We start from the raw sequence: 20,037 nt of genomic DNA on the forward strand, positions 1-20,037 counted from the left end.
GAAACCAGTGATTTCCAAGAAAAATCGAGCAGCTAGAAAACAATATGCGAAAGAACATCTTTCTTGGACTGCGGAAATGTGGGAAAAGGTAATCTGGAGCGATGAATCCAAGTTTTTACTGTTCGGAACAGATAGAATTACCTACGTACGACGTCCCGACAATGCACGCTATGACTCCAAGTATCAGCTCCCTACAGTCAAACACGGCGGCGGCTCCCTTATGGTGTGGGGCTGTTTCAGTGCAAGTGGAGTTGGTCCTTTACATCGAATAAACGGCATTATGACGAAGGAAGTTTATGAAGGAATATTACAAGATGTGTTTCTTCCCTGGGCACGCCAAAATTTCGGCAGAGCGTTTATGTTTCAGCAAGATAATGACCCGAAACATTCGACTATTCTTGTTAAACAATGGTTCAAAAAACGTAGAGTGAGGGTTTTGGAATGGCCCAGCCAAAGTCCGGCCTTGAATCCTATAGAAAACCTATGGAAGGAGCTGGGTCGTCGTGTGAGTGCAAGAAATGTCAAAGAAAGATTTGAACAATTAAAGGAAGAGTGGGAACGCATTCCAAGTTCTTTCCTCGCGAAGTTACCCGAAGATACCAAGCTGTTCTTGATGCAAAGGGTTTCAGTACCAAGTACTAATCTAATATTTTGATTTTCAGTCCAGAATCTGTAATTTTTGTTGTTTTCTTTATTAATAAACCACTTTTACCTATATTAGTTATTTTATGCACTTTTTAATAAATTCATACAAAACGAGTTTCTTATATGGTGTCATACAAATGTAGTATATGATTTTACTCTCCATCTAAAGGACTTTCACATTATAATCGTTTAGGCAGCCTGTCGTTCTCATAAAAAAATACTTAAAAAAACACAAATATGATAGATTATTTTCCGCTACTGTATATCTACTTTGAAATGGAATAAAGTGAGTTTATATAGCTTTGTTTCTAAACCGGGCACAATAAAATAAACGCAAATCTTTTTCAATAGGGTATTCTCCTACTAATCAAATCAGTTTATTTTAGAACTGTCAGAACGATTATCTTACATGAAATTTATAAAAACTAATATCGTCACTGTCGAGTCATCTACTTTTCATATTTCTATCTGATTCATTAAATTGAAATTGTGTTATAAATAACTGTTTCCTATGTTTTTCTAATAATTATCTGGTGCTTAATTTCGTGCATGGTGTGAAATAAATTATTTTAAATACAGGAAACATCCCTGTTAAATAAAGAACTTTATTATTATTGTTATTGAATTGTGTATATTTTAATAGGCCTTTGGGAAGCAGTTAGGGATTGCAATCCGGTCCGGCGGATCCGGTAATCCGGCCGGATCCGGCACTTTTCAGGAGCTACCGGATCCGGTCAAATAAAAAAACGCCTAAATACAGCACGCACTGTGCGGTTTAGATGAGGAAAAGGCGACGGATGAGAGGTATGAAGTTGAACAGAGCATAAAACGAATGAAAAAGTTTAAATTTAGTTAAATAAAAATATATTTATTATGACTATGACTGGGAACAGAAGTTGCCTTTCATGTTGGTGGCACGATACGACGATTACATAAATACTGTAATAGAAGGAAAATTAAACGATGGAGATGCCATGGACGGGATTTGTAATTTATGCTAAAGAGAAGAAAAGAGTGTCATAATGTTGTGATAGGAGATTAAAAGTAAACAAATGAGCAGGATTAAGTCGGCGGTACTCAACCGACTAGAGTTGGGCTAATCAATATGTGTTACATGTGTGAATTAATATATGATTGTAAGTTTGTATTGAAAATGAATGTATGAAATGAAATGATAACATTGATAATCTTTAGTTTACTTCGATTATATATATATATGATAAAATATTGTTTATTTTCTATTCAAATTTGAGAGAGAATCTTTTGTATTTACAATTTCATCCAATCTTATGCAATTTCCTTCATGGTACATGCTACTCTACGTCTAACCAATTCTTTATTTGATCCATGTCACTTTTCTTAGGGAGTCCCTTTCCGCGATGGATTTCAATCCTACGCTCTATTATTTTTCGCATGAGATCGTCGTGTCGTGTTCCATTCCCTATAATTTGACCAATATAATTTCCTGCAAATTTAAAAAAAAAAAATTATATCATACAGTCTACTACTTTCTTGGGCAAAAAATGAGGGAAAATTTAATATCATTTTGGTTAATAGTAAAATTTATTTTCTTACTAGAATGGATGTCCACGTTACAAAGAATTCAATAAGGAACAGTTACGAAAACTTGTCTTTTCAAGGAGATCCAATTCCCACCTCACATCCCATTACCGGGCTTTGGAAACTAATCAAATTTATAATTGTAAACGAAAATTTGAGCACTTGTGTATGGTTATATATAATAAATGACCAATTTTATATTTTGGTTTTTAAGTGATATTGACAATGTCACACTTTTTATTGAAATATTATGTTAATGTGATATTTGTAGAATCTGGTTACGCCTATTTTAAGGGGCCACAGTACTGGCAGTAGACGGAACCCTGTCAAATTTGTATTTGTGTAGCAACGGTTCTATGAATTGTTTGTTTACTTTTATGTATGTCAGTCGGTCAATAACAGTTCTCATGTAAACACTGAATAAATTTCTAGTATACACTTTCTTGGTTTAACTGTGCTATAGATCTCTGCTAAATAGTGATAGGTTCTTCCCCTACAGTGGTTATGTAGCCTACGCACGATTCAAGAATAGTGTTAACGGTAAAAGAAAGAAATTTTCAGCGGAAATGAGTAGTACTGTAAAAATTGATCAACTCAACGAGAGTAACTATGAAACATGGAAGATCCAAGTTGAAGCAGTGTTAATAAAAAACGACGCCTGGGGATACGTTAATGGGAGTATCAAGAAACCAATTGAGGTAGCCGAAGCAGCAAAATGGGAAATTGGCGATTCTAAAGCTAAGTCTGACCTAATTTTATCCATAACCCCGAGCGAATTACGACATTTGAGAGGTTGTAAGACATCGCGTGACGTATGGTTAAAGTTACAGAACATTCATGCTTCCAAGGGACCTGCGAAAAAGGCTACGCTATTAAAAGAGTTGTTACTGCGTAAATTGGATGAAGGTGGTGACTTAAGAGAACATGTCATGCGATTTTTCGATGTAGTAAGCCAATTAGCGGACATGGATATTGAAATGCATGATGATTTGATCTCTATAATGCTTCTGTATAGTTTGCCGTCCAGTTTTGACAATTTTAGATGTGCCATAGAATCTCGAGATGCATTGCCAAAACCAGACGCATTGAAAATTAAGATATTAGAAGAGGAACATTCCAGAAATGTTAAAGAAAGTGTAGATAAGGCACTTCTTGTAAAAGGAAAGAGATCTTCTAAGCCTAAGAAACAAATAGAGCATCGTCAACACGCATATGATGCCCCTGAGCAGGCTAATTCGAAATTTAAGTATAAATGTTTCAAATGTCACCAGCATGGACATAAAGCCTCTGAGTGTACACAGAAGATGAAAGTACAACGTAATGATAGTGCAAAGTATGTGTCGAACTTAAATGAATTACCAGATGTTGATTCCAATTTTGTAACATTCAATTGTGTTTCAGATGTTAATGCTGTTTGCAACGAGAATGGAAATTGGATCGTTGACAGTGGGTGTACGTCACATTTGTGCAACGATACAGATAAATTTGGTACTACATTACTACCGTTGCCCGGTAAGCTAAATTTAGCGACAAATTCGAGCACAAACGTACAAGGTAAGGGGACAGTAATATTTTCTTCATGTAATAATGGTTCTAAAACTGAAGTGCAACTGCCAAATACTCTATTTGTTCCTGATTTGCGATGTAACCTAATTTCAGTAGCTAAAATTACTGATCAAGGGTATAGCGTTACGTTCAAGAAAAACATAGCTAGTGTTCAAGATAGCTATGGTAACACTAAACTTGTCGCGAATCGTAAAGGTGATCTATATTACGTCGAGGAACATTGTGATGGAGTGTCAGCGATTTCTGAGCGAAAGGTTGACGTATGGTCGTGGCATGAGTATTTAGGTCACTTAAATGCGAAAGATCTTGTCCGAGTTTTAAACAAATCTGGCATGAACTTAAAGATGACAGATGTAGCCGAGTTGTACGATTGTGATATTTGTGCGGAAGGAAAAATGAGTAGGTTGCCTTTTTCTAGATCGAGTGGGCCATGCGATGAAAAGTTGAGAATCATACATTCTGACCTCGTAGGACCCATGCGGCATACGTCAATAAATGGAGCGAAATATTTCGTAACCTTTATCGACGATCATACGAGATGGTGTGAAGTATATTTTCTTAGCAAGAAAAGTGAAGTCTTCACTACATTCAAGGTATATAAAAATCACGTAGAGAATCTATTCAGACGTAAAATAACTTATCTCCATACAGATAACGGAGGCGAATACTGTAATCGGGATTTCGACGAGTTCCTGAAGAAAGAAGGAATAGCAAGAAGATTAACAATTCCTGGAGTACCCCAGCAGAACTCGGTCGCGGAAAGAAAAAACAGGACCTTGTTAGAAATGGCGAGATGTATGCTGATTTCGTCAGGACTTTCTCCGGGTTTCTGGGCAGATGCTGTAGCAACAGCTTGCCATGTAAGAAATCGTTGTCCGACCAGAAGTCTTGAAGGTAAGATACCTTTTGAGAAATGGTTTGAACGACCTGTCAAGTTAGACTACTTACACAAGTTTGGATCTAAGGTACACGTCTTGGACAAGTCAACCGGGAAAGATAAGTTTGCACCAAGAAGCCTGGAAGGAATCTTTGTAGGCTATCCTAGAGATCGCAAGGGTTACAGAGTATGGATGCCAAAACAACGACAAGTTATCATGTCAAGAGATGTGAAATTTCACGAAGCAAAAAGTGAAGGTAAAGAAAACGTGAACCTGAAGATTGACCCCTTTGAAATCGACTTGGGAGAATCGATAAATGTTCAAAATCAACCTGTATCGGTAGATGTAGAGTTCCATCCGACTCAAACTAGTGAAAATCCGGTAATACATATCTCCAATCACGAGGATGAGTGCATCGAGTCATCGAGTAGTCGTGATACAGAACCTGAAGGAGGAGATGATGTTCCCGTTGAAACCCGCCAAATGACAGACGATCCATATATTGTCATGGAACCATCTCAACACGATCATCATCAAGACGATGTTCATGTTGATGGGGGGAGGATAGTAAAGAGAGGTCCAGGGCGACCACGACTGGAGCGAGGTCATGTTGGGCGTCCACGGAAGATATACAACATGGTTGATGTAGAGCCACAGGTTTCCACAGAAGAAGGCGTTGAGTCGACTGGAGAGTATGAAGACTGTGTGGATTTCGTTGGAGTCGCCGAAATAACTCTAAAGGAGGCCTTATCCGGTAACGAACGAAAAGGATGGAAAGACGCAATAATTTCAGAAGTTCAAAGTTTAATCAAAAACGATACTTTCGATGTTGTCAAGAAACCTATGGGTCGAAATGTTGTTGGTTGCCGATATATATTAACAAAGAAGTTGAATATCGATAGAACTGAGAAGAAGAAAGCCAGACTAGTGGCAAAAGGTTTTAGCCAACGTTACGGCATCGATTATCAGAAAACTTTTGCGCCAGTCGCTAGGCTTGACTCGATAAGACTATTAGTTGCACTTGCAGTGGAGCTGGATCTTAAAATTCATCAGTTGGACATTAATACGGCATATTTAAATGGATTATTAGAAGAGGAGATATATATGAAGGTGCCAGATCTCCTAGATGAATGTTTGCAAGATCTGACACGATTGGAGCAGCCAGGTTCACTTATACATGAAAGAGCTAGCAAGATGTTATGTGACCTGAGGTCTGGAGGCAGTGTGTGCAGGCTCAAAAGATCGCTGTACGGGCTTAAACAAGCTGGTCGACAATGGAACATCAGACTGGACGAGCAGCTGAAGTCCATGGGATTACAAGCATCTTTAAATGAGCCTTGTCTTTATTTTAAAAATATAGATTCGCAAACTAAACTCTTTGTATTAGTTTACGTGGATGACATTCTCGTCGCTTCGCAAAGAGGTGAATGCATCGAAGATTTCAAAAAGGAACTGGCCACTAAGTTTGAATTGAAAGATTATGGCATTGTGAAATATATGTTAGGCATAGAGTTTGACAGATGTGACAAAAGCATGAAATTGTCACAAGAAAAATACATTGATGATTTATTAATCAAATTTAATATGGATAAAAGTAAACCAATATCTACGCCTATGGAAGTTAAGCAAAAGATTGAAAAATCTGTAAATAAGTGCAGTGACAGTGAACAGTATCCATATCGTGAGATTATAGGTTCACTGATGTATCTCTCTACGGGAACAAGACCTGATATTACGAATACCATGGCTGTATTGAGTCAATTCTTGGATTGCCCTAATGAGGAATGTTGGAATGCTGCAAAGCGTGTGCTGCGATACCTAAAGCATACAAAACAATATGGACTTGTTTACAAAAAGACAGGTAAATCTTTGCATGGTTACTCGGATGCTGATTGGGGAGGATGTTTGATAGATAGGCGTTCTTATTCCGGTTATGTTTTCATGTTAGGAGGTGGATGTGTGTCGTGGAAGTCGCAGAAGCAGAAATGTGTCAGCACCTCAAGCTGTCAATCAGAGTATGTAAGTCTAGCCTCATCAATGAAGGAAGCTATCTACTTGAACAGCTTACTTACTGAAGTTGGGTTACGTAAGTTTGCACCATTATCTTTACATGTAGATAATCAGGGGGCGATTTGCCTTGCGAACGATACAATGTTTCATTCTCGGAGTAAACACATTGACATAAGGTACCACTTTGTACGAAGTGTATTAAAGGACAATAAGAGTATTGAGTTAAAGTACTTACCGACCGACTCAATGCTCGCCGACATATTAACGAAGGCTCTGCCTAGAAAAAAGCACTATATGTGCATGCGTGGTTTGGGCATTGCTTGTTAATTGTTTATTTTTTTATAGTTGTTCTTTGATATCACTTTGATTTGTTTTTATATGTTTTATTTGTGTTACCGTTTATTTTGAATATGCACATTAAGGGGGCGTATTGAAATATTATGTTAATGTGATATTTGTAGAATCTGGTTACGCCTATTTTAAGGGGCCACAGTACTGGCAGTAGACGGAACCCTGTCAAATTTGTATTTGTGTAGCAACGGTTCTATGAATTGTTTGTTTACTTTTATGTATGTCAGTCGGTCAATAACAGTTCTCATGTAAACACTGAATAAATTTCTAGTATACACTTTCTTGGTTTAACTGTGCTATAGATCTCTGCTAAATAGTAGTAGGTTTATCCCTACACTTTTTACTACTAAGGGTTATTTTATTGTTAAGAAGTTATTTATTAACTTCAAATTATAGATTTAGGAATACGTATTACGCAAAAAACTAGAAAATATGTCATTTAATTAACTTTGATATCCCTATACCAAAGCGGATCCGGTCCGGCTGGATCCGGCCGGGTTATGGCCCAAATCCGGCCGGATTGAAAATCAATCCGGTTTGCAATCCCTAGAAGCAGTACAGGAAGATAAATAAAAACACTAAAACGCTTTTATTACAGTAACTTTAATTGTTTAAAAACAATATTTATAATAAGCATTTATACATAACACATACGTAACTTAACTACAGCTTATTTAAAATGCGAATAAAGCTACTTTTCGTACGATAAATGTGATCAAAGTGTGTGCCTAGTGCAAAATGTAATATTTATATGTACATTTTATATTTAATTATAACATTCGCACTATGAATCACATCGGTGCGATTATCTTATAAACTACAACATTGTATTTGATGACAATGTAAAGCACAATCGGCTATAATTATGTATTTGATAAAGGTTTTTTTTTAACTATAATATATTCTTCACCTTTGAATATACCACAAAAGCTACATCTAAATTCAGATATTGAACATTGAGAGGATATCAATTCAGATTATTAACATTGACAACTATTAAGTCGTGATAGTTTTTGCATGTTGATCTTGGCTCTAAACATATAATTTTTAATGTTTACATTTAATCCATGTAGGCTTACGTATTTACTTAACAAACGTTAATTCCAAATAGGTATTGAGCGCCAGTCAGGTAAATAGGTATGAAAATAGTTTTTACAGATACTCACGAGTACCGCTAGATAGCGCCACATTACATTATGAATTATTAGCCATCCTACCAAAATATATAATCGACCAAATACTTAGATATTTATCATTAATTAACTACAAATTACATACTGTTAAGGTTAATGTAGAAGCAATCTAGAAAAGGAGTTTTAAAGACAATATTCGACCGAACTCTTTCTACTAACCATATTTTTATACATAGTCACCATTTTATAACTCACGGTGACAAAAATAGAATGACTACATAATCTATTTTTAAGTTTCTTTCATGATTAAGAACAATATGATTGTTTTCAATAAAACTATATACCATGATTCCTATAATTACACACTCAATACTCATAGGTACTTTAAAATGATTTAAGCGTTGCAGATACGACGACTTAACCGTAATATGAATACTCCTTACGTAATCATAAATATCCAAACACACATAACCCGGGCGCGATAGTGATGGAATATCGTCAAAATGAAGTTTTGATACAAAGTTATTTGCTTAATATTATAATTATGTCAAACCTAATTAGTAATTATACCGATATAAACGGCACTCCACGACTCGTCAAGTAAAAAACTTATCTTCTATTTCTAATTCATACACTGCGAGAGAAAAGGTCGATAGTGGGATGCTGGTACCCGATTAGCAGCATGCGCGCGATTAGTCGTGCTAGCCCCGCTATGGGTTGAAAGGTGCTTCTTTAATGCATATCGCACTGCGAAAGCCTTGCCACATATGTGGCACGAGAAAGGTTTCATACCCGTGTGGCTCAATAAGTGTATTTTTAATGTAGATATCAAGGCAAACGACTTTTTGCAAATATGACAAACGTGAGGTCTTTCCCTGAAGTGAACTGATTTTAAATGAACGTTCAGAGCACATTTATATGAAAATTGTTTATTACAAATTCTGCAGGCGTGCGGTTTTTGTCCAGTGTGTATTATCATGTGGTTTTTCAAAGTGGCTTTCAATCCAAATTGTTTCCGACATATTTCACAAGAGTATTCTTTCTCACCCGTATGTATTTTCTTATGAGCTTTCAAGCTACTTTTTTCTGTAAATCGTTTGTCGCATATATCACAAGCGTGTGGTTTCACTCCCGTGTGACCTTTGAGATGTCGAGCCAAATAGCTTTTTTGTCTAAATCGTCTTCCACATATTTCGCAACAGTAACTTTCCTCTCTAGTGCAATTTGGTAGATTTATAGCATCCGTGTGAGTGAGTAAATGTTTCTCTAAATTCCGTTTTAAAGTAAATTGTTTCGCGCATACTTCACACGTAAGGGATTTTTTCTGGCCGCGCGTTTCCGAGTGAAATCGCCTATGTTTCTGTAGGGTATACTTGAATGCGAATGTTTTTTGACAAATTTCACAGGAAAAAGGTTTTTCGCCCCTGTGAAAGCACATATGGGAATCTAAAGTAGTCTGAAGTGCAAATTGTTTTTTACAAATTTCACAGGCATGAGGTTTTTCTCCAGTATGTGTCCGAATATGACGAACCAAGGCAGATTTTAGTGTGAATTTCTTTTCACATACATCACAGTTGAAGGGATATTGCCTGTTTTGACTGTGGATTTGAATGTGAACTTTTAAGTGACCCTTATGCCTAAATTTTTTTTGGCAAACATCACAAGTGTGTGGTTTTTCACCAGCGTGTATCATCATATGTGATTTTAAACCATTACCACTGTAGTATATTTTTTGGCACAATTCACATTGGTAAATTTTTCTATTTTCATCGTCGTCCTTAAACCTCTCAGCGTTTTTGTTCGGAGCATTTATGTCATCACGTCTACCTCTGTAGATATTGTGTTCTTCTAACTCATGTTCCTTCAACTGTGAATCCTCTGTAAATTTCTTGTCGCATACCTCACAAGCAAACTGATCATCCGTTATCTCCTCCATAACCTTATGAATTTCCATATGATTCTCTAAATCGATTTTTTCTGTAAACCACTGACAACAAAATTTACATGTGTTAATTTTTTTTGCGGGTACTGGAATTTTATGTTTTGCATGTATAGCGAACATATGTCTCGTGAGACTCTCTTCCTGGTCAAATGTCTTGCGGCATTTCTTGCATTTGTACTCAGCCTTATCACTTGGCTCCGAATCGCTAGAATCATTTTCGGATTCGGGATCAGAAGCCGCAGCGGGAGTCGGTGCATCAAACAATAGCTCTGAAAAAAAGTTATGTTGTAGGTACTTCAGTTTTTAAATGTTGCCGCTAAGTTGTAATTGATAAGTTGTTAACTAGCATAGAGGCAGACGCCTCCATGTGCATACATTGTGTGGTTTAGTCCCCAGAATTAGCAATGCATTTACTGTTGAGATCGCATAAAGACACTTACCATAGCAAAATCCTTATTAGTGTGTATTTCTATGAGGAACAAAAAAATCATGTTTGATTTTTAGATATGTATCATATTCATGATTATATTTGCTAAATTATAGGTATTATTTTACCGTAAAAAGAACAAATATATACATATGTTCATGATGCGGTTTATTTATCCACACTAGGGGGCTAGCACGTAGCCAATATACCTACTGTTGATGTTCGAACGGCCGCAAAATATAAATTCCCATATTAGCAAGGCGAAGTTAAGTATGTACAAGGCATACAACGTTTCTTTAAATAGTTAAAATATTTTTTAAATACATGTTTTTTTTTATGTGCTACGATAACACAGAGACACAAAGATAGATACGTCAGTTTACGGTGAGGTTTAGGTATAACTAACTTAATTACGCGACTGTTTTAACTGCAACATATTTTATGAATAAGCTTATTTACTAAAATATATCTGTACTGTATATCTTATGAACTAAACAACAATATGATTATCGATATGGTGGTGGTATAGACTGTTTTTGAGACTAACCAATCTATAATATTACACAGAGAAATGTAACACTAGTTACAAATGTTTCGAAAAGTTTAAAATCATAACAAGTCCTTAGCAGCTTCTTAAATTTCAATAACGAGTCGCAGTTACTTATGCCATCGATCTATAATTAGGGTGCCGTTCAATTTTAATACAAACTTTTAGCATAATTTCATTTAACTACTATTGAAACTCATAATAAACATTATGTATAAAAACAAAACATATAAAGTTGTTAGTCATACTAATTTAATGACAGAATGCTCTATAATCATAAAAACATTCTTCATAACAATCCTTAGGAATAATTTTACTTGTTATAACATACATTTCGTATAATAATTAAAATATAGTACTAAATTTTATCGAATGGTGACATAGTGTTCTATGATATACTTGGTGTCAATCAAACTATTAAATTATACAACAATCTACCTATTCAACTTTAAAGCTGGTCGCCGTTAGGTACGACGACGAGCGAAGCGAGGAGGAGTGTTAGGTAGAACTGCGACCATATGGGCAGAACCATATGTCTCGGAAATTGTATTTTTGCTTGTTCATTTTCACTAGGCGTTTATATGAAGTTTATCTGAATCCCTTAGGAACCACAGAGGTTCCAAGTGTTCCAACTCACACTGGCCGCTGCTTTGCGGTAAAATGATATATGTCAACAGACGTAAAGTACGAATGTAGGTAAGTTTGACGCTTAGAAAAATCGATTATGTTCCATGCAAATATAATGTTTAAGTTTTTTTTATTAATTAGTAATTCCGTGTTGTTAAACTTTCAGCAAACTCAATCAAATAAAGTTTATGAACGATTTGCCGTGGTTTGATTGTGAAACCACACCTTCATCATTATGGTGTTGGTTTTCATGAATAAAAAACGTTCTGAGTATAAAATAGTATACAGAGTGAACATTATACTGGTTGCCTGTTATGCAAATACATTACTATGCTACTAAACTATAATTACTTTCGAAATTATGCAATTCATTTTTATTGTATTTGTTTTTATACCAAATCATAATTTCTGCATATCAAAATTATGCAATTCAAATTATGAAAAATGAAATTTCGCAAATTGTTATTATTAAAAACATTACACACCCCTATAATTAATCTAAAAGGGACAGTAGTACAAGTATACTTAATTTGTCCTCGCCATGCGAGACATAATACATTGTAATCCTAATTCATGTGCGACATAAAAGGGCGATACTGTGGCACGCTACTAAGTGTACTAGTCCCACCGCTATGGGTTGATAGATGCTTTTTCAACGCATATTTTACTGCGAAAGCCTTGCCACAAACTTGACACGAAAAAGGCTTCACACCAGTATGACTTGACATATGAATTTTTAGTGTAGATATCAATGCAAATGATTTTTTGCAAATGTGGCAAGTGTGAGGTCGTTCTCTGAAATGAATTGCTTTTATATGAACGTTCAATGCACATTTATAGGAGAATTGTTTATTACATATTCTGCATGCGTGCGGCTTTTGTCCTGTATGTACAATCATATGGTTTTTTAAAGTGGCTTTTAAACTGAATCTTTTTCGACATATTTCGCAACAGTAAGGTTTATCGCCGCTGTGCACTTTCTTATGAGCTCTTAAGTTACCTTTATGGGTAAATCGTTTGTCACATAAGTCACAAGCATATGGTTTCAACCCACTGTGACCTTTTAAGTGTCGTGCTAAGTAACTTTTTTGCCGGAATCTTCTTCCACAAATTTCACAGCAGAAACTTTCTTCTTGACTATCTGGCATATCGATATTGGTATGAGACAATAAATGCTTGTCTAAAGTACCTTTCAGAGTGAACTGCTTTTGGCATACTTCACACTGATGTGGTTTTTGTCCGGTGTGAAATCGCTGATGGGAAATTAAAGTGTATCTAAATGCAAAAGATTTTTTACAGATATCACAAGAAAAAGGTTTTTCTCCTCTGTGATAGCGTAAATGGGCGTTTAAAGTACACTTAAGTGCAAACTTTTTTCTACAAATATCACAGGAATAAGGTTTTTCTCCCGTGTGTGACCGCAAATGACCAGTCAAAGCAGATTTAAGGGAAAATCTCTTTCCGCATATCTCACAAGAGAAGGGATATTCCCGATTCTCATTATGGATTTGAATATGATACTTTAAGTGACTTTTATGCCTGAACGTTTTCTGGCATACTTGACACACGTGTGGTCTTTCCCCCGTATGTACCATCATATGCGATTTTAAACCGTTGCTACTTCTAAAACGTTTATCGCACAATTCACATGGGTAGATTGTTCTTGGTTTGTGTTCATCACACATTTTGCATGATGTATCATCCTTTTTCTTTTTTTTGCTACAATTAGGAACCGTGCCATCGTCGAAGTCATCATGCTCTTCGCCTGTGGACAGTCTTCTATATACCGCGTGGTCTAGCTCATGCTCCTTCAAGTGAGATTCTTCTGCAAACTGTTTGTCACATATATCGCAAGAGAACTGACCATCAATGATCTCATTGGGTGATACCTTATGAACCTCCATGTGTTGTTTCAAATCGCTCTTTTCTTCAAACCATTGACAACAGAATTTGCAGGTATGTATTATTTTAGTAGGAACTGGAAACTCGTGTTTCGCATGGACTGCAAACGTATGCCTCTTGAGGCTTTCTTCATTGTCAAATGTTTTACGACAAGTCTGACACTTATGTGGCGCCTCATCGAGTTCCGACTCAGACGGAATGTCCACGCAAGGTGTCGCTGCGGTGAATAATAGCCCTGAAAAAACGTTATTGTGTACTCTTCGACATTTGCTGCTCCGTTGTCTTCACGGATATAAGATAGATGGAGGCATAGGCGTATAGCCTCAGAGTTAGCAACGCATTTTCTATTGAGATCGCACTTGCCCGTGTACCATGTATCTGGCAAGAACAACCAATAGAGTATAGTTTTAAGTTAAAAAATGTTTAACTTTTATTTTCAAGGCTAAATTTATAAGCCATACAAAAACTTTTGTTTTTTGTAGTGTTTTCTTTATGCGGCATTCCGAAACGTGAAACTTTTAATAAATCCGTCAATTGCGATTGGTATGACGGGACCTAAGACGTAAATGGTTCTTTTGAATATTTGTATCTTTAGGCGGATATCTTCTGAAGAAAGCATTTATCGAGGTTTACTTCTAGTTGCTGCTTATGCACTTTATTTATTTGTGTGTCATGGTACCTGGTAATATGGTAAGTAGTAAGGCGTGCGATTTTCAAACCGGAGGTTGCGGAATCAGACCCCGGCTCGTAACAAGTTTTCGGAACTGATAAACGAAATACAATTTGAAATAACGATACTATAGTGCGGTCAGAAAGGCAGTTTCTTTCATAAAAACTAGTGCTAAGCCGTGGCAAAAAACCGGGACCAATTTTACTTACAAAAGTGAGCATGAGAAGGAAAGATAAGGCACTTACTGTACCGGGGTTGAAAAAAGACCGGTAAAGAAAAAAAACGAATTACTATGGAAGGTTTAAATTAGTCTACAGCGATGACACAAACTTAAATAATTATAAGAAAAATTATGCTTCTGAAAAACTATGTTATAATCATATATACTATTTAAAGATTTCAAAATATTGTCAATGTTGTCAGCAACAGTACAAAAAATAACAACATTATTTAAGGGAGCTTTAAAAGCGTAAGCGTAAAAGCTAGCTTAAAAAATACAGAATGATTCTCTTTGTTGTTCTCAAATGCTAACCATCGTCCAGATTATTAAGCATTCAGGGCATTTTTGTCAAGAACCCTTTGTCAAGAAAATAACATACTAAAAACGATGTTATCTAAATAACAAAAATACTTTGGAATCTGAACCTAAAAGCAAGAGAATTTTTGGCCGACAAATATATTACAATCACCCGACTTGAAATAACACGGATTATGTCGCGTCTAATCAATTTAAAATACATCCCGTTTCGAACTCTTTACAGAGTTAGGGGTCAATCGGTGACCCCTGAACCGAACGCTGTAAGGAACCTACGGGATGTATTTTAAATTCAATACACGCGTTATAATATCGCGGTAACCGAAGATAATATTAAATAATCCGACTTCTAAAGTGAAACATTTCAAAGTTGTTATCAATTTAGAACTTTGGTATCCATTTGTTGACGATACTAATTAACAAAATATTCAATGCCACATCGTGGTTCTGTGTGTTGACACTTGTTATACCCCGAGACGCGTCTTGCGAAAAATGCCACATTCTCTAATTCATACAGTGCGGGAGCGGATGATAGTGTGTCGCACGGGTTGGAACCTGGCGGCTAGTTGAGCTAGCCCCGCCGCTATGGGTTAATAAATGCTTCTTTAAGGCGTATTTCACTGTGAACGCCTTGCCGCATACATGGCACGAAAAGGGTTTTACCCCTGTGTGACTTAACATGTGTATTTTTAATGTAGATATCAATGCAAATGCTCTTTTGCACATGTGACAAACATGAGGTTTTTCTCTGTAATGTATTGCTTTTATATGCACGTTCAAAGCACATTTATATGAAAATTGCTTATTACATATCTTGCATGCGTGTGGTTTTTGTCCAGTGTGCGTAATCATATGGTTCTTGCAACTGGCTTTTGATCCGAATCTTTTACGACATATTTCGCATGAGTAAGACTTTTCACCCGTGTGCACCATCTTATGAGCTCTTAAATTACCTTGTTGGGTAAATCGTTTATTGCATAGGTCACACGCATAAGGTTTCACTCCAGTGTGAGATCTTAAGTGTCGTGCCAAATAGCTTTTTTGTCGGAATCGCCTTCCACATACTTCGCAACAGAAACTTTCTTCCGGTTGGTCCGGTAAGTCGAGGACATCTGCATGAGAATATAAATGCTTGTTTAGAGTAGTTTTTAAAGTAAATTGCTTCTGGCAGACGTCACACGAATAGGGTTTTTTTCCTGTATGAAAGATCATATGATTATTTAAAGTAGACCGAAATGCAAATGGTTTATTACAGATTTCACAGGAATAAGGTTTTTCTCCCGTATGTATCCGCATGTGAAGCTTTAATGAATATTTTTGCGCGAACCGTTTTTTACACACACCGCATGTAAATTGAAATTGCCTATTCTCATTGTGTATTTGAAGGTGTGCTTTTAAATGACTTGAATGCCTAAATTTCTTTTGACATACGTCGCACACGTGAGGTTTTTCACCGCTGTGTACCATCTTATGCCATTTTAAACCGTTGCTAGTTTTGAAACGTTTTTCACATAATTCACACATGTGATTTTTCTCGTCTGTGTGAACTAGCTCATGTTTCTTTAAGTGGGCTTTCTCCGCAAACTGTTTATCACATACTTTGCAAGTCAACTCATCGTCACTTGACTCGTCGGATGTAACCTTGTGAATCTCCATATGTGCATTCAAATCACTTAGTTCTGTGAACCATTGACAGCAAACTTCGCAAGTATGAATATTACTGGTTGAGGGTGGTACTATATTCATTTCGTTTATTAACACCTTGGACTGTAATTCATGTTTAGCGTGAATAGCAAACGTATGCCGATTGAGGCTCTCTTCAGTGTCAAATGTTTTTCGGCATGTCTGGCACTTGTATGGGGGGCCACTATGTTTGGGTTCAGCCTGACTCTCCGCGGAGGCTGTCGCTGTGCAGTTCGCGCGCTCTGAAAAAGTTATGGTGTACTTACTCTTCACCGTTAGCTGCATTCACGTATCGTTGTGTGTAAAACAGAAGATGTAATTTTAGTATTACATTTTAGTCCCAAGAGTTAGCAACGCTTTTACGATTGAGATTACACCATGTCTACTTAACATGTAGCATTTTGTGTCTAGTTTGCTTCCCACATATAATGAAAATAACTACAATAATGTTCGCGTTTGCGTACTAAATTCCGCTGGTGGATGCTTATAAATATAATTATTCATATATTTTTAGTTCATTCTTCTGACTAGTCTTTTATTCAGTTCTAGTTCTGTGTACAAGATTAGATTATATTTTCTTTTTGGTAATTAATAACCAAAAGATAAGTTATGAATTTTTGTCTCTCATGTACAACACACATCTGATTTGCATGTTTCCCTTAAACGAAGATACACGACACTTTTTCTGATAAATGTATAACGAGATTAGTAGTAGAGATTAGATTAATACTTTTCTTTCGTCCAAATTAAAATACATTATATATTTATTAGTTTTATTAAAATTATCCACATTTGTCATAAAAGCTGTATTGAGATTTGGAGTACGGCCTAGGAATGTATTACTACTTACTCTAATCTTCTTACGACTTAATCTTCTTAACGTTGTTTAAACAAGAATACGACACCACTAATGGTTATTTTATAAATTCATCGAGTTCTAGCAGACAAAAAAAAAGACAAAGAGTTGAAAGGCGTTAAAAGTCTAAAACCCTTTCGTATTGCGAGGAAGGTCAATACGGTAAAAATAATTAGGTTTCGTCTCAAAGGTTGAAATATAAAGAAAAAGATAAAAAAAATATTTTATTTTTTTAAAACACATAATGAATCATAGGACACAATATATATTCAAGCCCAGGTTGACTATTGATTTATATATTTAAATTATAAAAATTGTATATAGGGTAGACGCTAAAAACCTGACCAACATAACCACTTATTTTAATATCAACTTCGGACATCATTCGCTATGTTTAGTACACAGCGTTTTAAATCATGCAACGGTAATAAAATAATAATTGGAAACTGTTGTATGCCTTACTTTGGATTCGAGTTATTTTTTCAAAAAGCAAATACCATGGAATCCACGCGTTTTCCCTTTTCGTTATATTACTTCCTTTACTCATTAAACATCAGAAACTCTGGTTAAGTAGGTTGGAATTCCTATTACATTACATTATTTATTCCGTGGTTCATAATTATTTACGAAATTGTAAATATGAAAAAGTTGACTTACACCTACTGCTCATTCAGTATTAAACAAAAAAACTGTACTTATATTTAAGAAAGGCTATAATGTCTTGAATACAAAGTATAAACAACATACGTTATAATAAATCTTACTAAGTATTTTAACACTTTAGTCTAAATTTTTATCAGTAGTTAAAATAAAACAGTTATTCTATTCATATCTGCACTATTTGTTTCACACGTATTATCTTTTGAACATGAAAACCAGAAGATATTTCAAGAACGTACACTAAGTTATACACTAGCAAAGCTAGAACATTGATGTATGTATTCATTTATTTAATAGGAACGATATGTCCTTGATAATTAGTAAAGATAACGCGTTTTACTACACAAATTTAAAACTTGATAACCCAGCGATATAATGTAAGAAAAATGCTCTGTTATTATGTTCCGTTATCTTGGATTTAGGCACATCTATATAATAAATTTACAGTTTTGATGTTGACTACAGATTACCACGCCGCCTGACTCGAATGTCAGTAAAACCGACTATTATTTTCTAATTTGGGAAGTGCGACATAGAAGGGTGATAAAGTGTCGAGCGAGTTGGGAACTGGCGGCTGGTTGTGGTAGCCCCACCGCTATGAGTTAATAAGTGTTTTTTCAATCCATATTTCACTGTGAATGCTTTGCCACATACGTGACATGAGAAAGGTCTTTCTCCAGTGTGGCTTAATATATGTTTCTTTAATGTAGATATCAATGCGAATGCTCTTTTGCATATGTGGCAAACATGTGGTTTTTCTCTGAAATGAATTGCTTTTATATGAACATTCAACGCACACTTATATGAAAATTGTTTATTACATATCTTGCAAGCGTGTGGTTTTTGTCCAGTATGTATGATCATGTGGTTTTTACAATTAGCCTTTGTTCCGAATCGCTTACGACATATTTCGCAAGTATACGATTTTTCACCAGTGTGAGTCTTCTTATGAGCTATCAAGTTACCTTTCTGGGTAAAACGCCTGTTGCATATGTCGCAAGCATATGGCTTTACTCCCATGTGAGCCCTTAAATGTCTAGCCAAATAACTTTTCTGTCTAAATCGTTTTCCACACATTTCGCAACAGTAACTTTCTTCAGGTTGGTTTGGTATATCGATAACATCTGCGTGAGAGAGTAAATGCTTATTTAAAAGACTTTTTACAGAAAATTGTTTTTGGCATACTTCACACGTGTACGGTTTTTCTCCAGTATGAAAACGCTTATGTGCATTTAAGGTAGATCTAAATGCAAATGGTTTATTGCAGATTTCGCAGGAATACGGTTTCTCTCCTGTATGTATCCGCATATGAAGCTTTAAAGACGACTTTTGTGCGAATCTCTTCTTGCATACTGCACAAGAGAAATGAAATTGCCTATTAGCATTGTGAATTTCAAGATGAGCTGTTAAGTGACTTTTATGCCTAAACCTCTTCTGACATATTTCACATGAATGCGGTTTTTCACCGCTATGTACCATCTTATGCATTTTTAAACCATTACTTGTTGTGAAACTTTTCTCGCACAAATCACATGAGAATTTTTTTTCTACACCGTGCCCAAGCTCATGTTTTCTCAAGTGATCCTTATCTGAAAATTCTTTTTCGCATATATCACAAGTTAACCGGTCATCGTCTGTGTCATCGGATGTCACCTTGTGAATCTCCATATGTGTAGTTAAATCACTTTCTTCACTAAACCATTGACAACAGAAATCGCATGTATGAATCTTTTTCGCAGTAGGAGGTTCTTGAGTAATGTCATGTACTGCTCCTTTGGACTGTAGTTCATGTTTTGCATGGATAGCAAACGTATGCCTTGTGAGACTCTCTTCTTGTTCAAATGTTTTTCGACATGTCTGACACTTGTACGGTGGGCCACTGCGTTCGGACTCGGACCGACGCTCGGTGGAGGCTGTCGATGCGCCACCTTCGCGCTCTGAAAAACAGTTATCATGTAACTCTAAGGCCTCCTCAATGTGTTTTAGTAGCCGGTGTAAAACAGTCGGTTACATTCTATCACACAGGCAAAGTCATTGCATTTTTG

General features: G+C 36.0%; 1 protein-coding gene across 5 annotated transcripts in view; it reads right to left on the bottom strand.

The window, feature by feature from the left end:
- LOC133531427 (gastrula zinc finger protein XlCGF57.1-like) overlaps nucleotides 1-20,037 on the bottom strand; it is a 50,013-nt gene that overhangs the window by 7,001 nt on the left and 22,975 nt on the right. The window contains exon 5 of one of the 5 annotated variants that reach the window (XM_061869636.1): nucleotides 8,650-10,354. The exons of 1 other annotated variant lie outside the window; for it this stretch is intronic. In XM_061869636.1, the coding sequence (XP_061725620.1) occupies nucleotides 8,766-10,354 (1,589 nt within the window). In that variant the 3' untranslated portion in view covers nucleotides 8,650-8,765. 3 more of the 5 variants (XM_061869637.1, XM_061869639.1, XM_061869638.1) reach the window with 3 other exon arrangements.

Source organism: Cydia pomonella, chromosome 25 (genome assembly GCF_033807575.1).
Source record: "Cydia pomonella isolate Wapato2018A chromosome 25, ilCydPomo1, whole genome shotgun sequence".
In the NCBI taxonomy this organism is placed as follows: domain Eukaryota; kingdom Metazoa; phylum Arthropoda; class Insecta; order Lepidoptera; family Tortricidae; genus Cydia; species Cydia pomonella.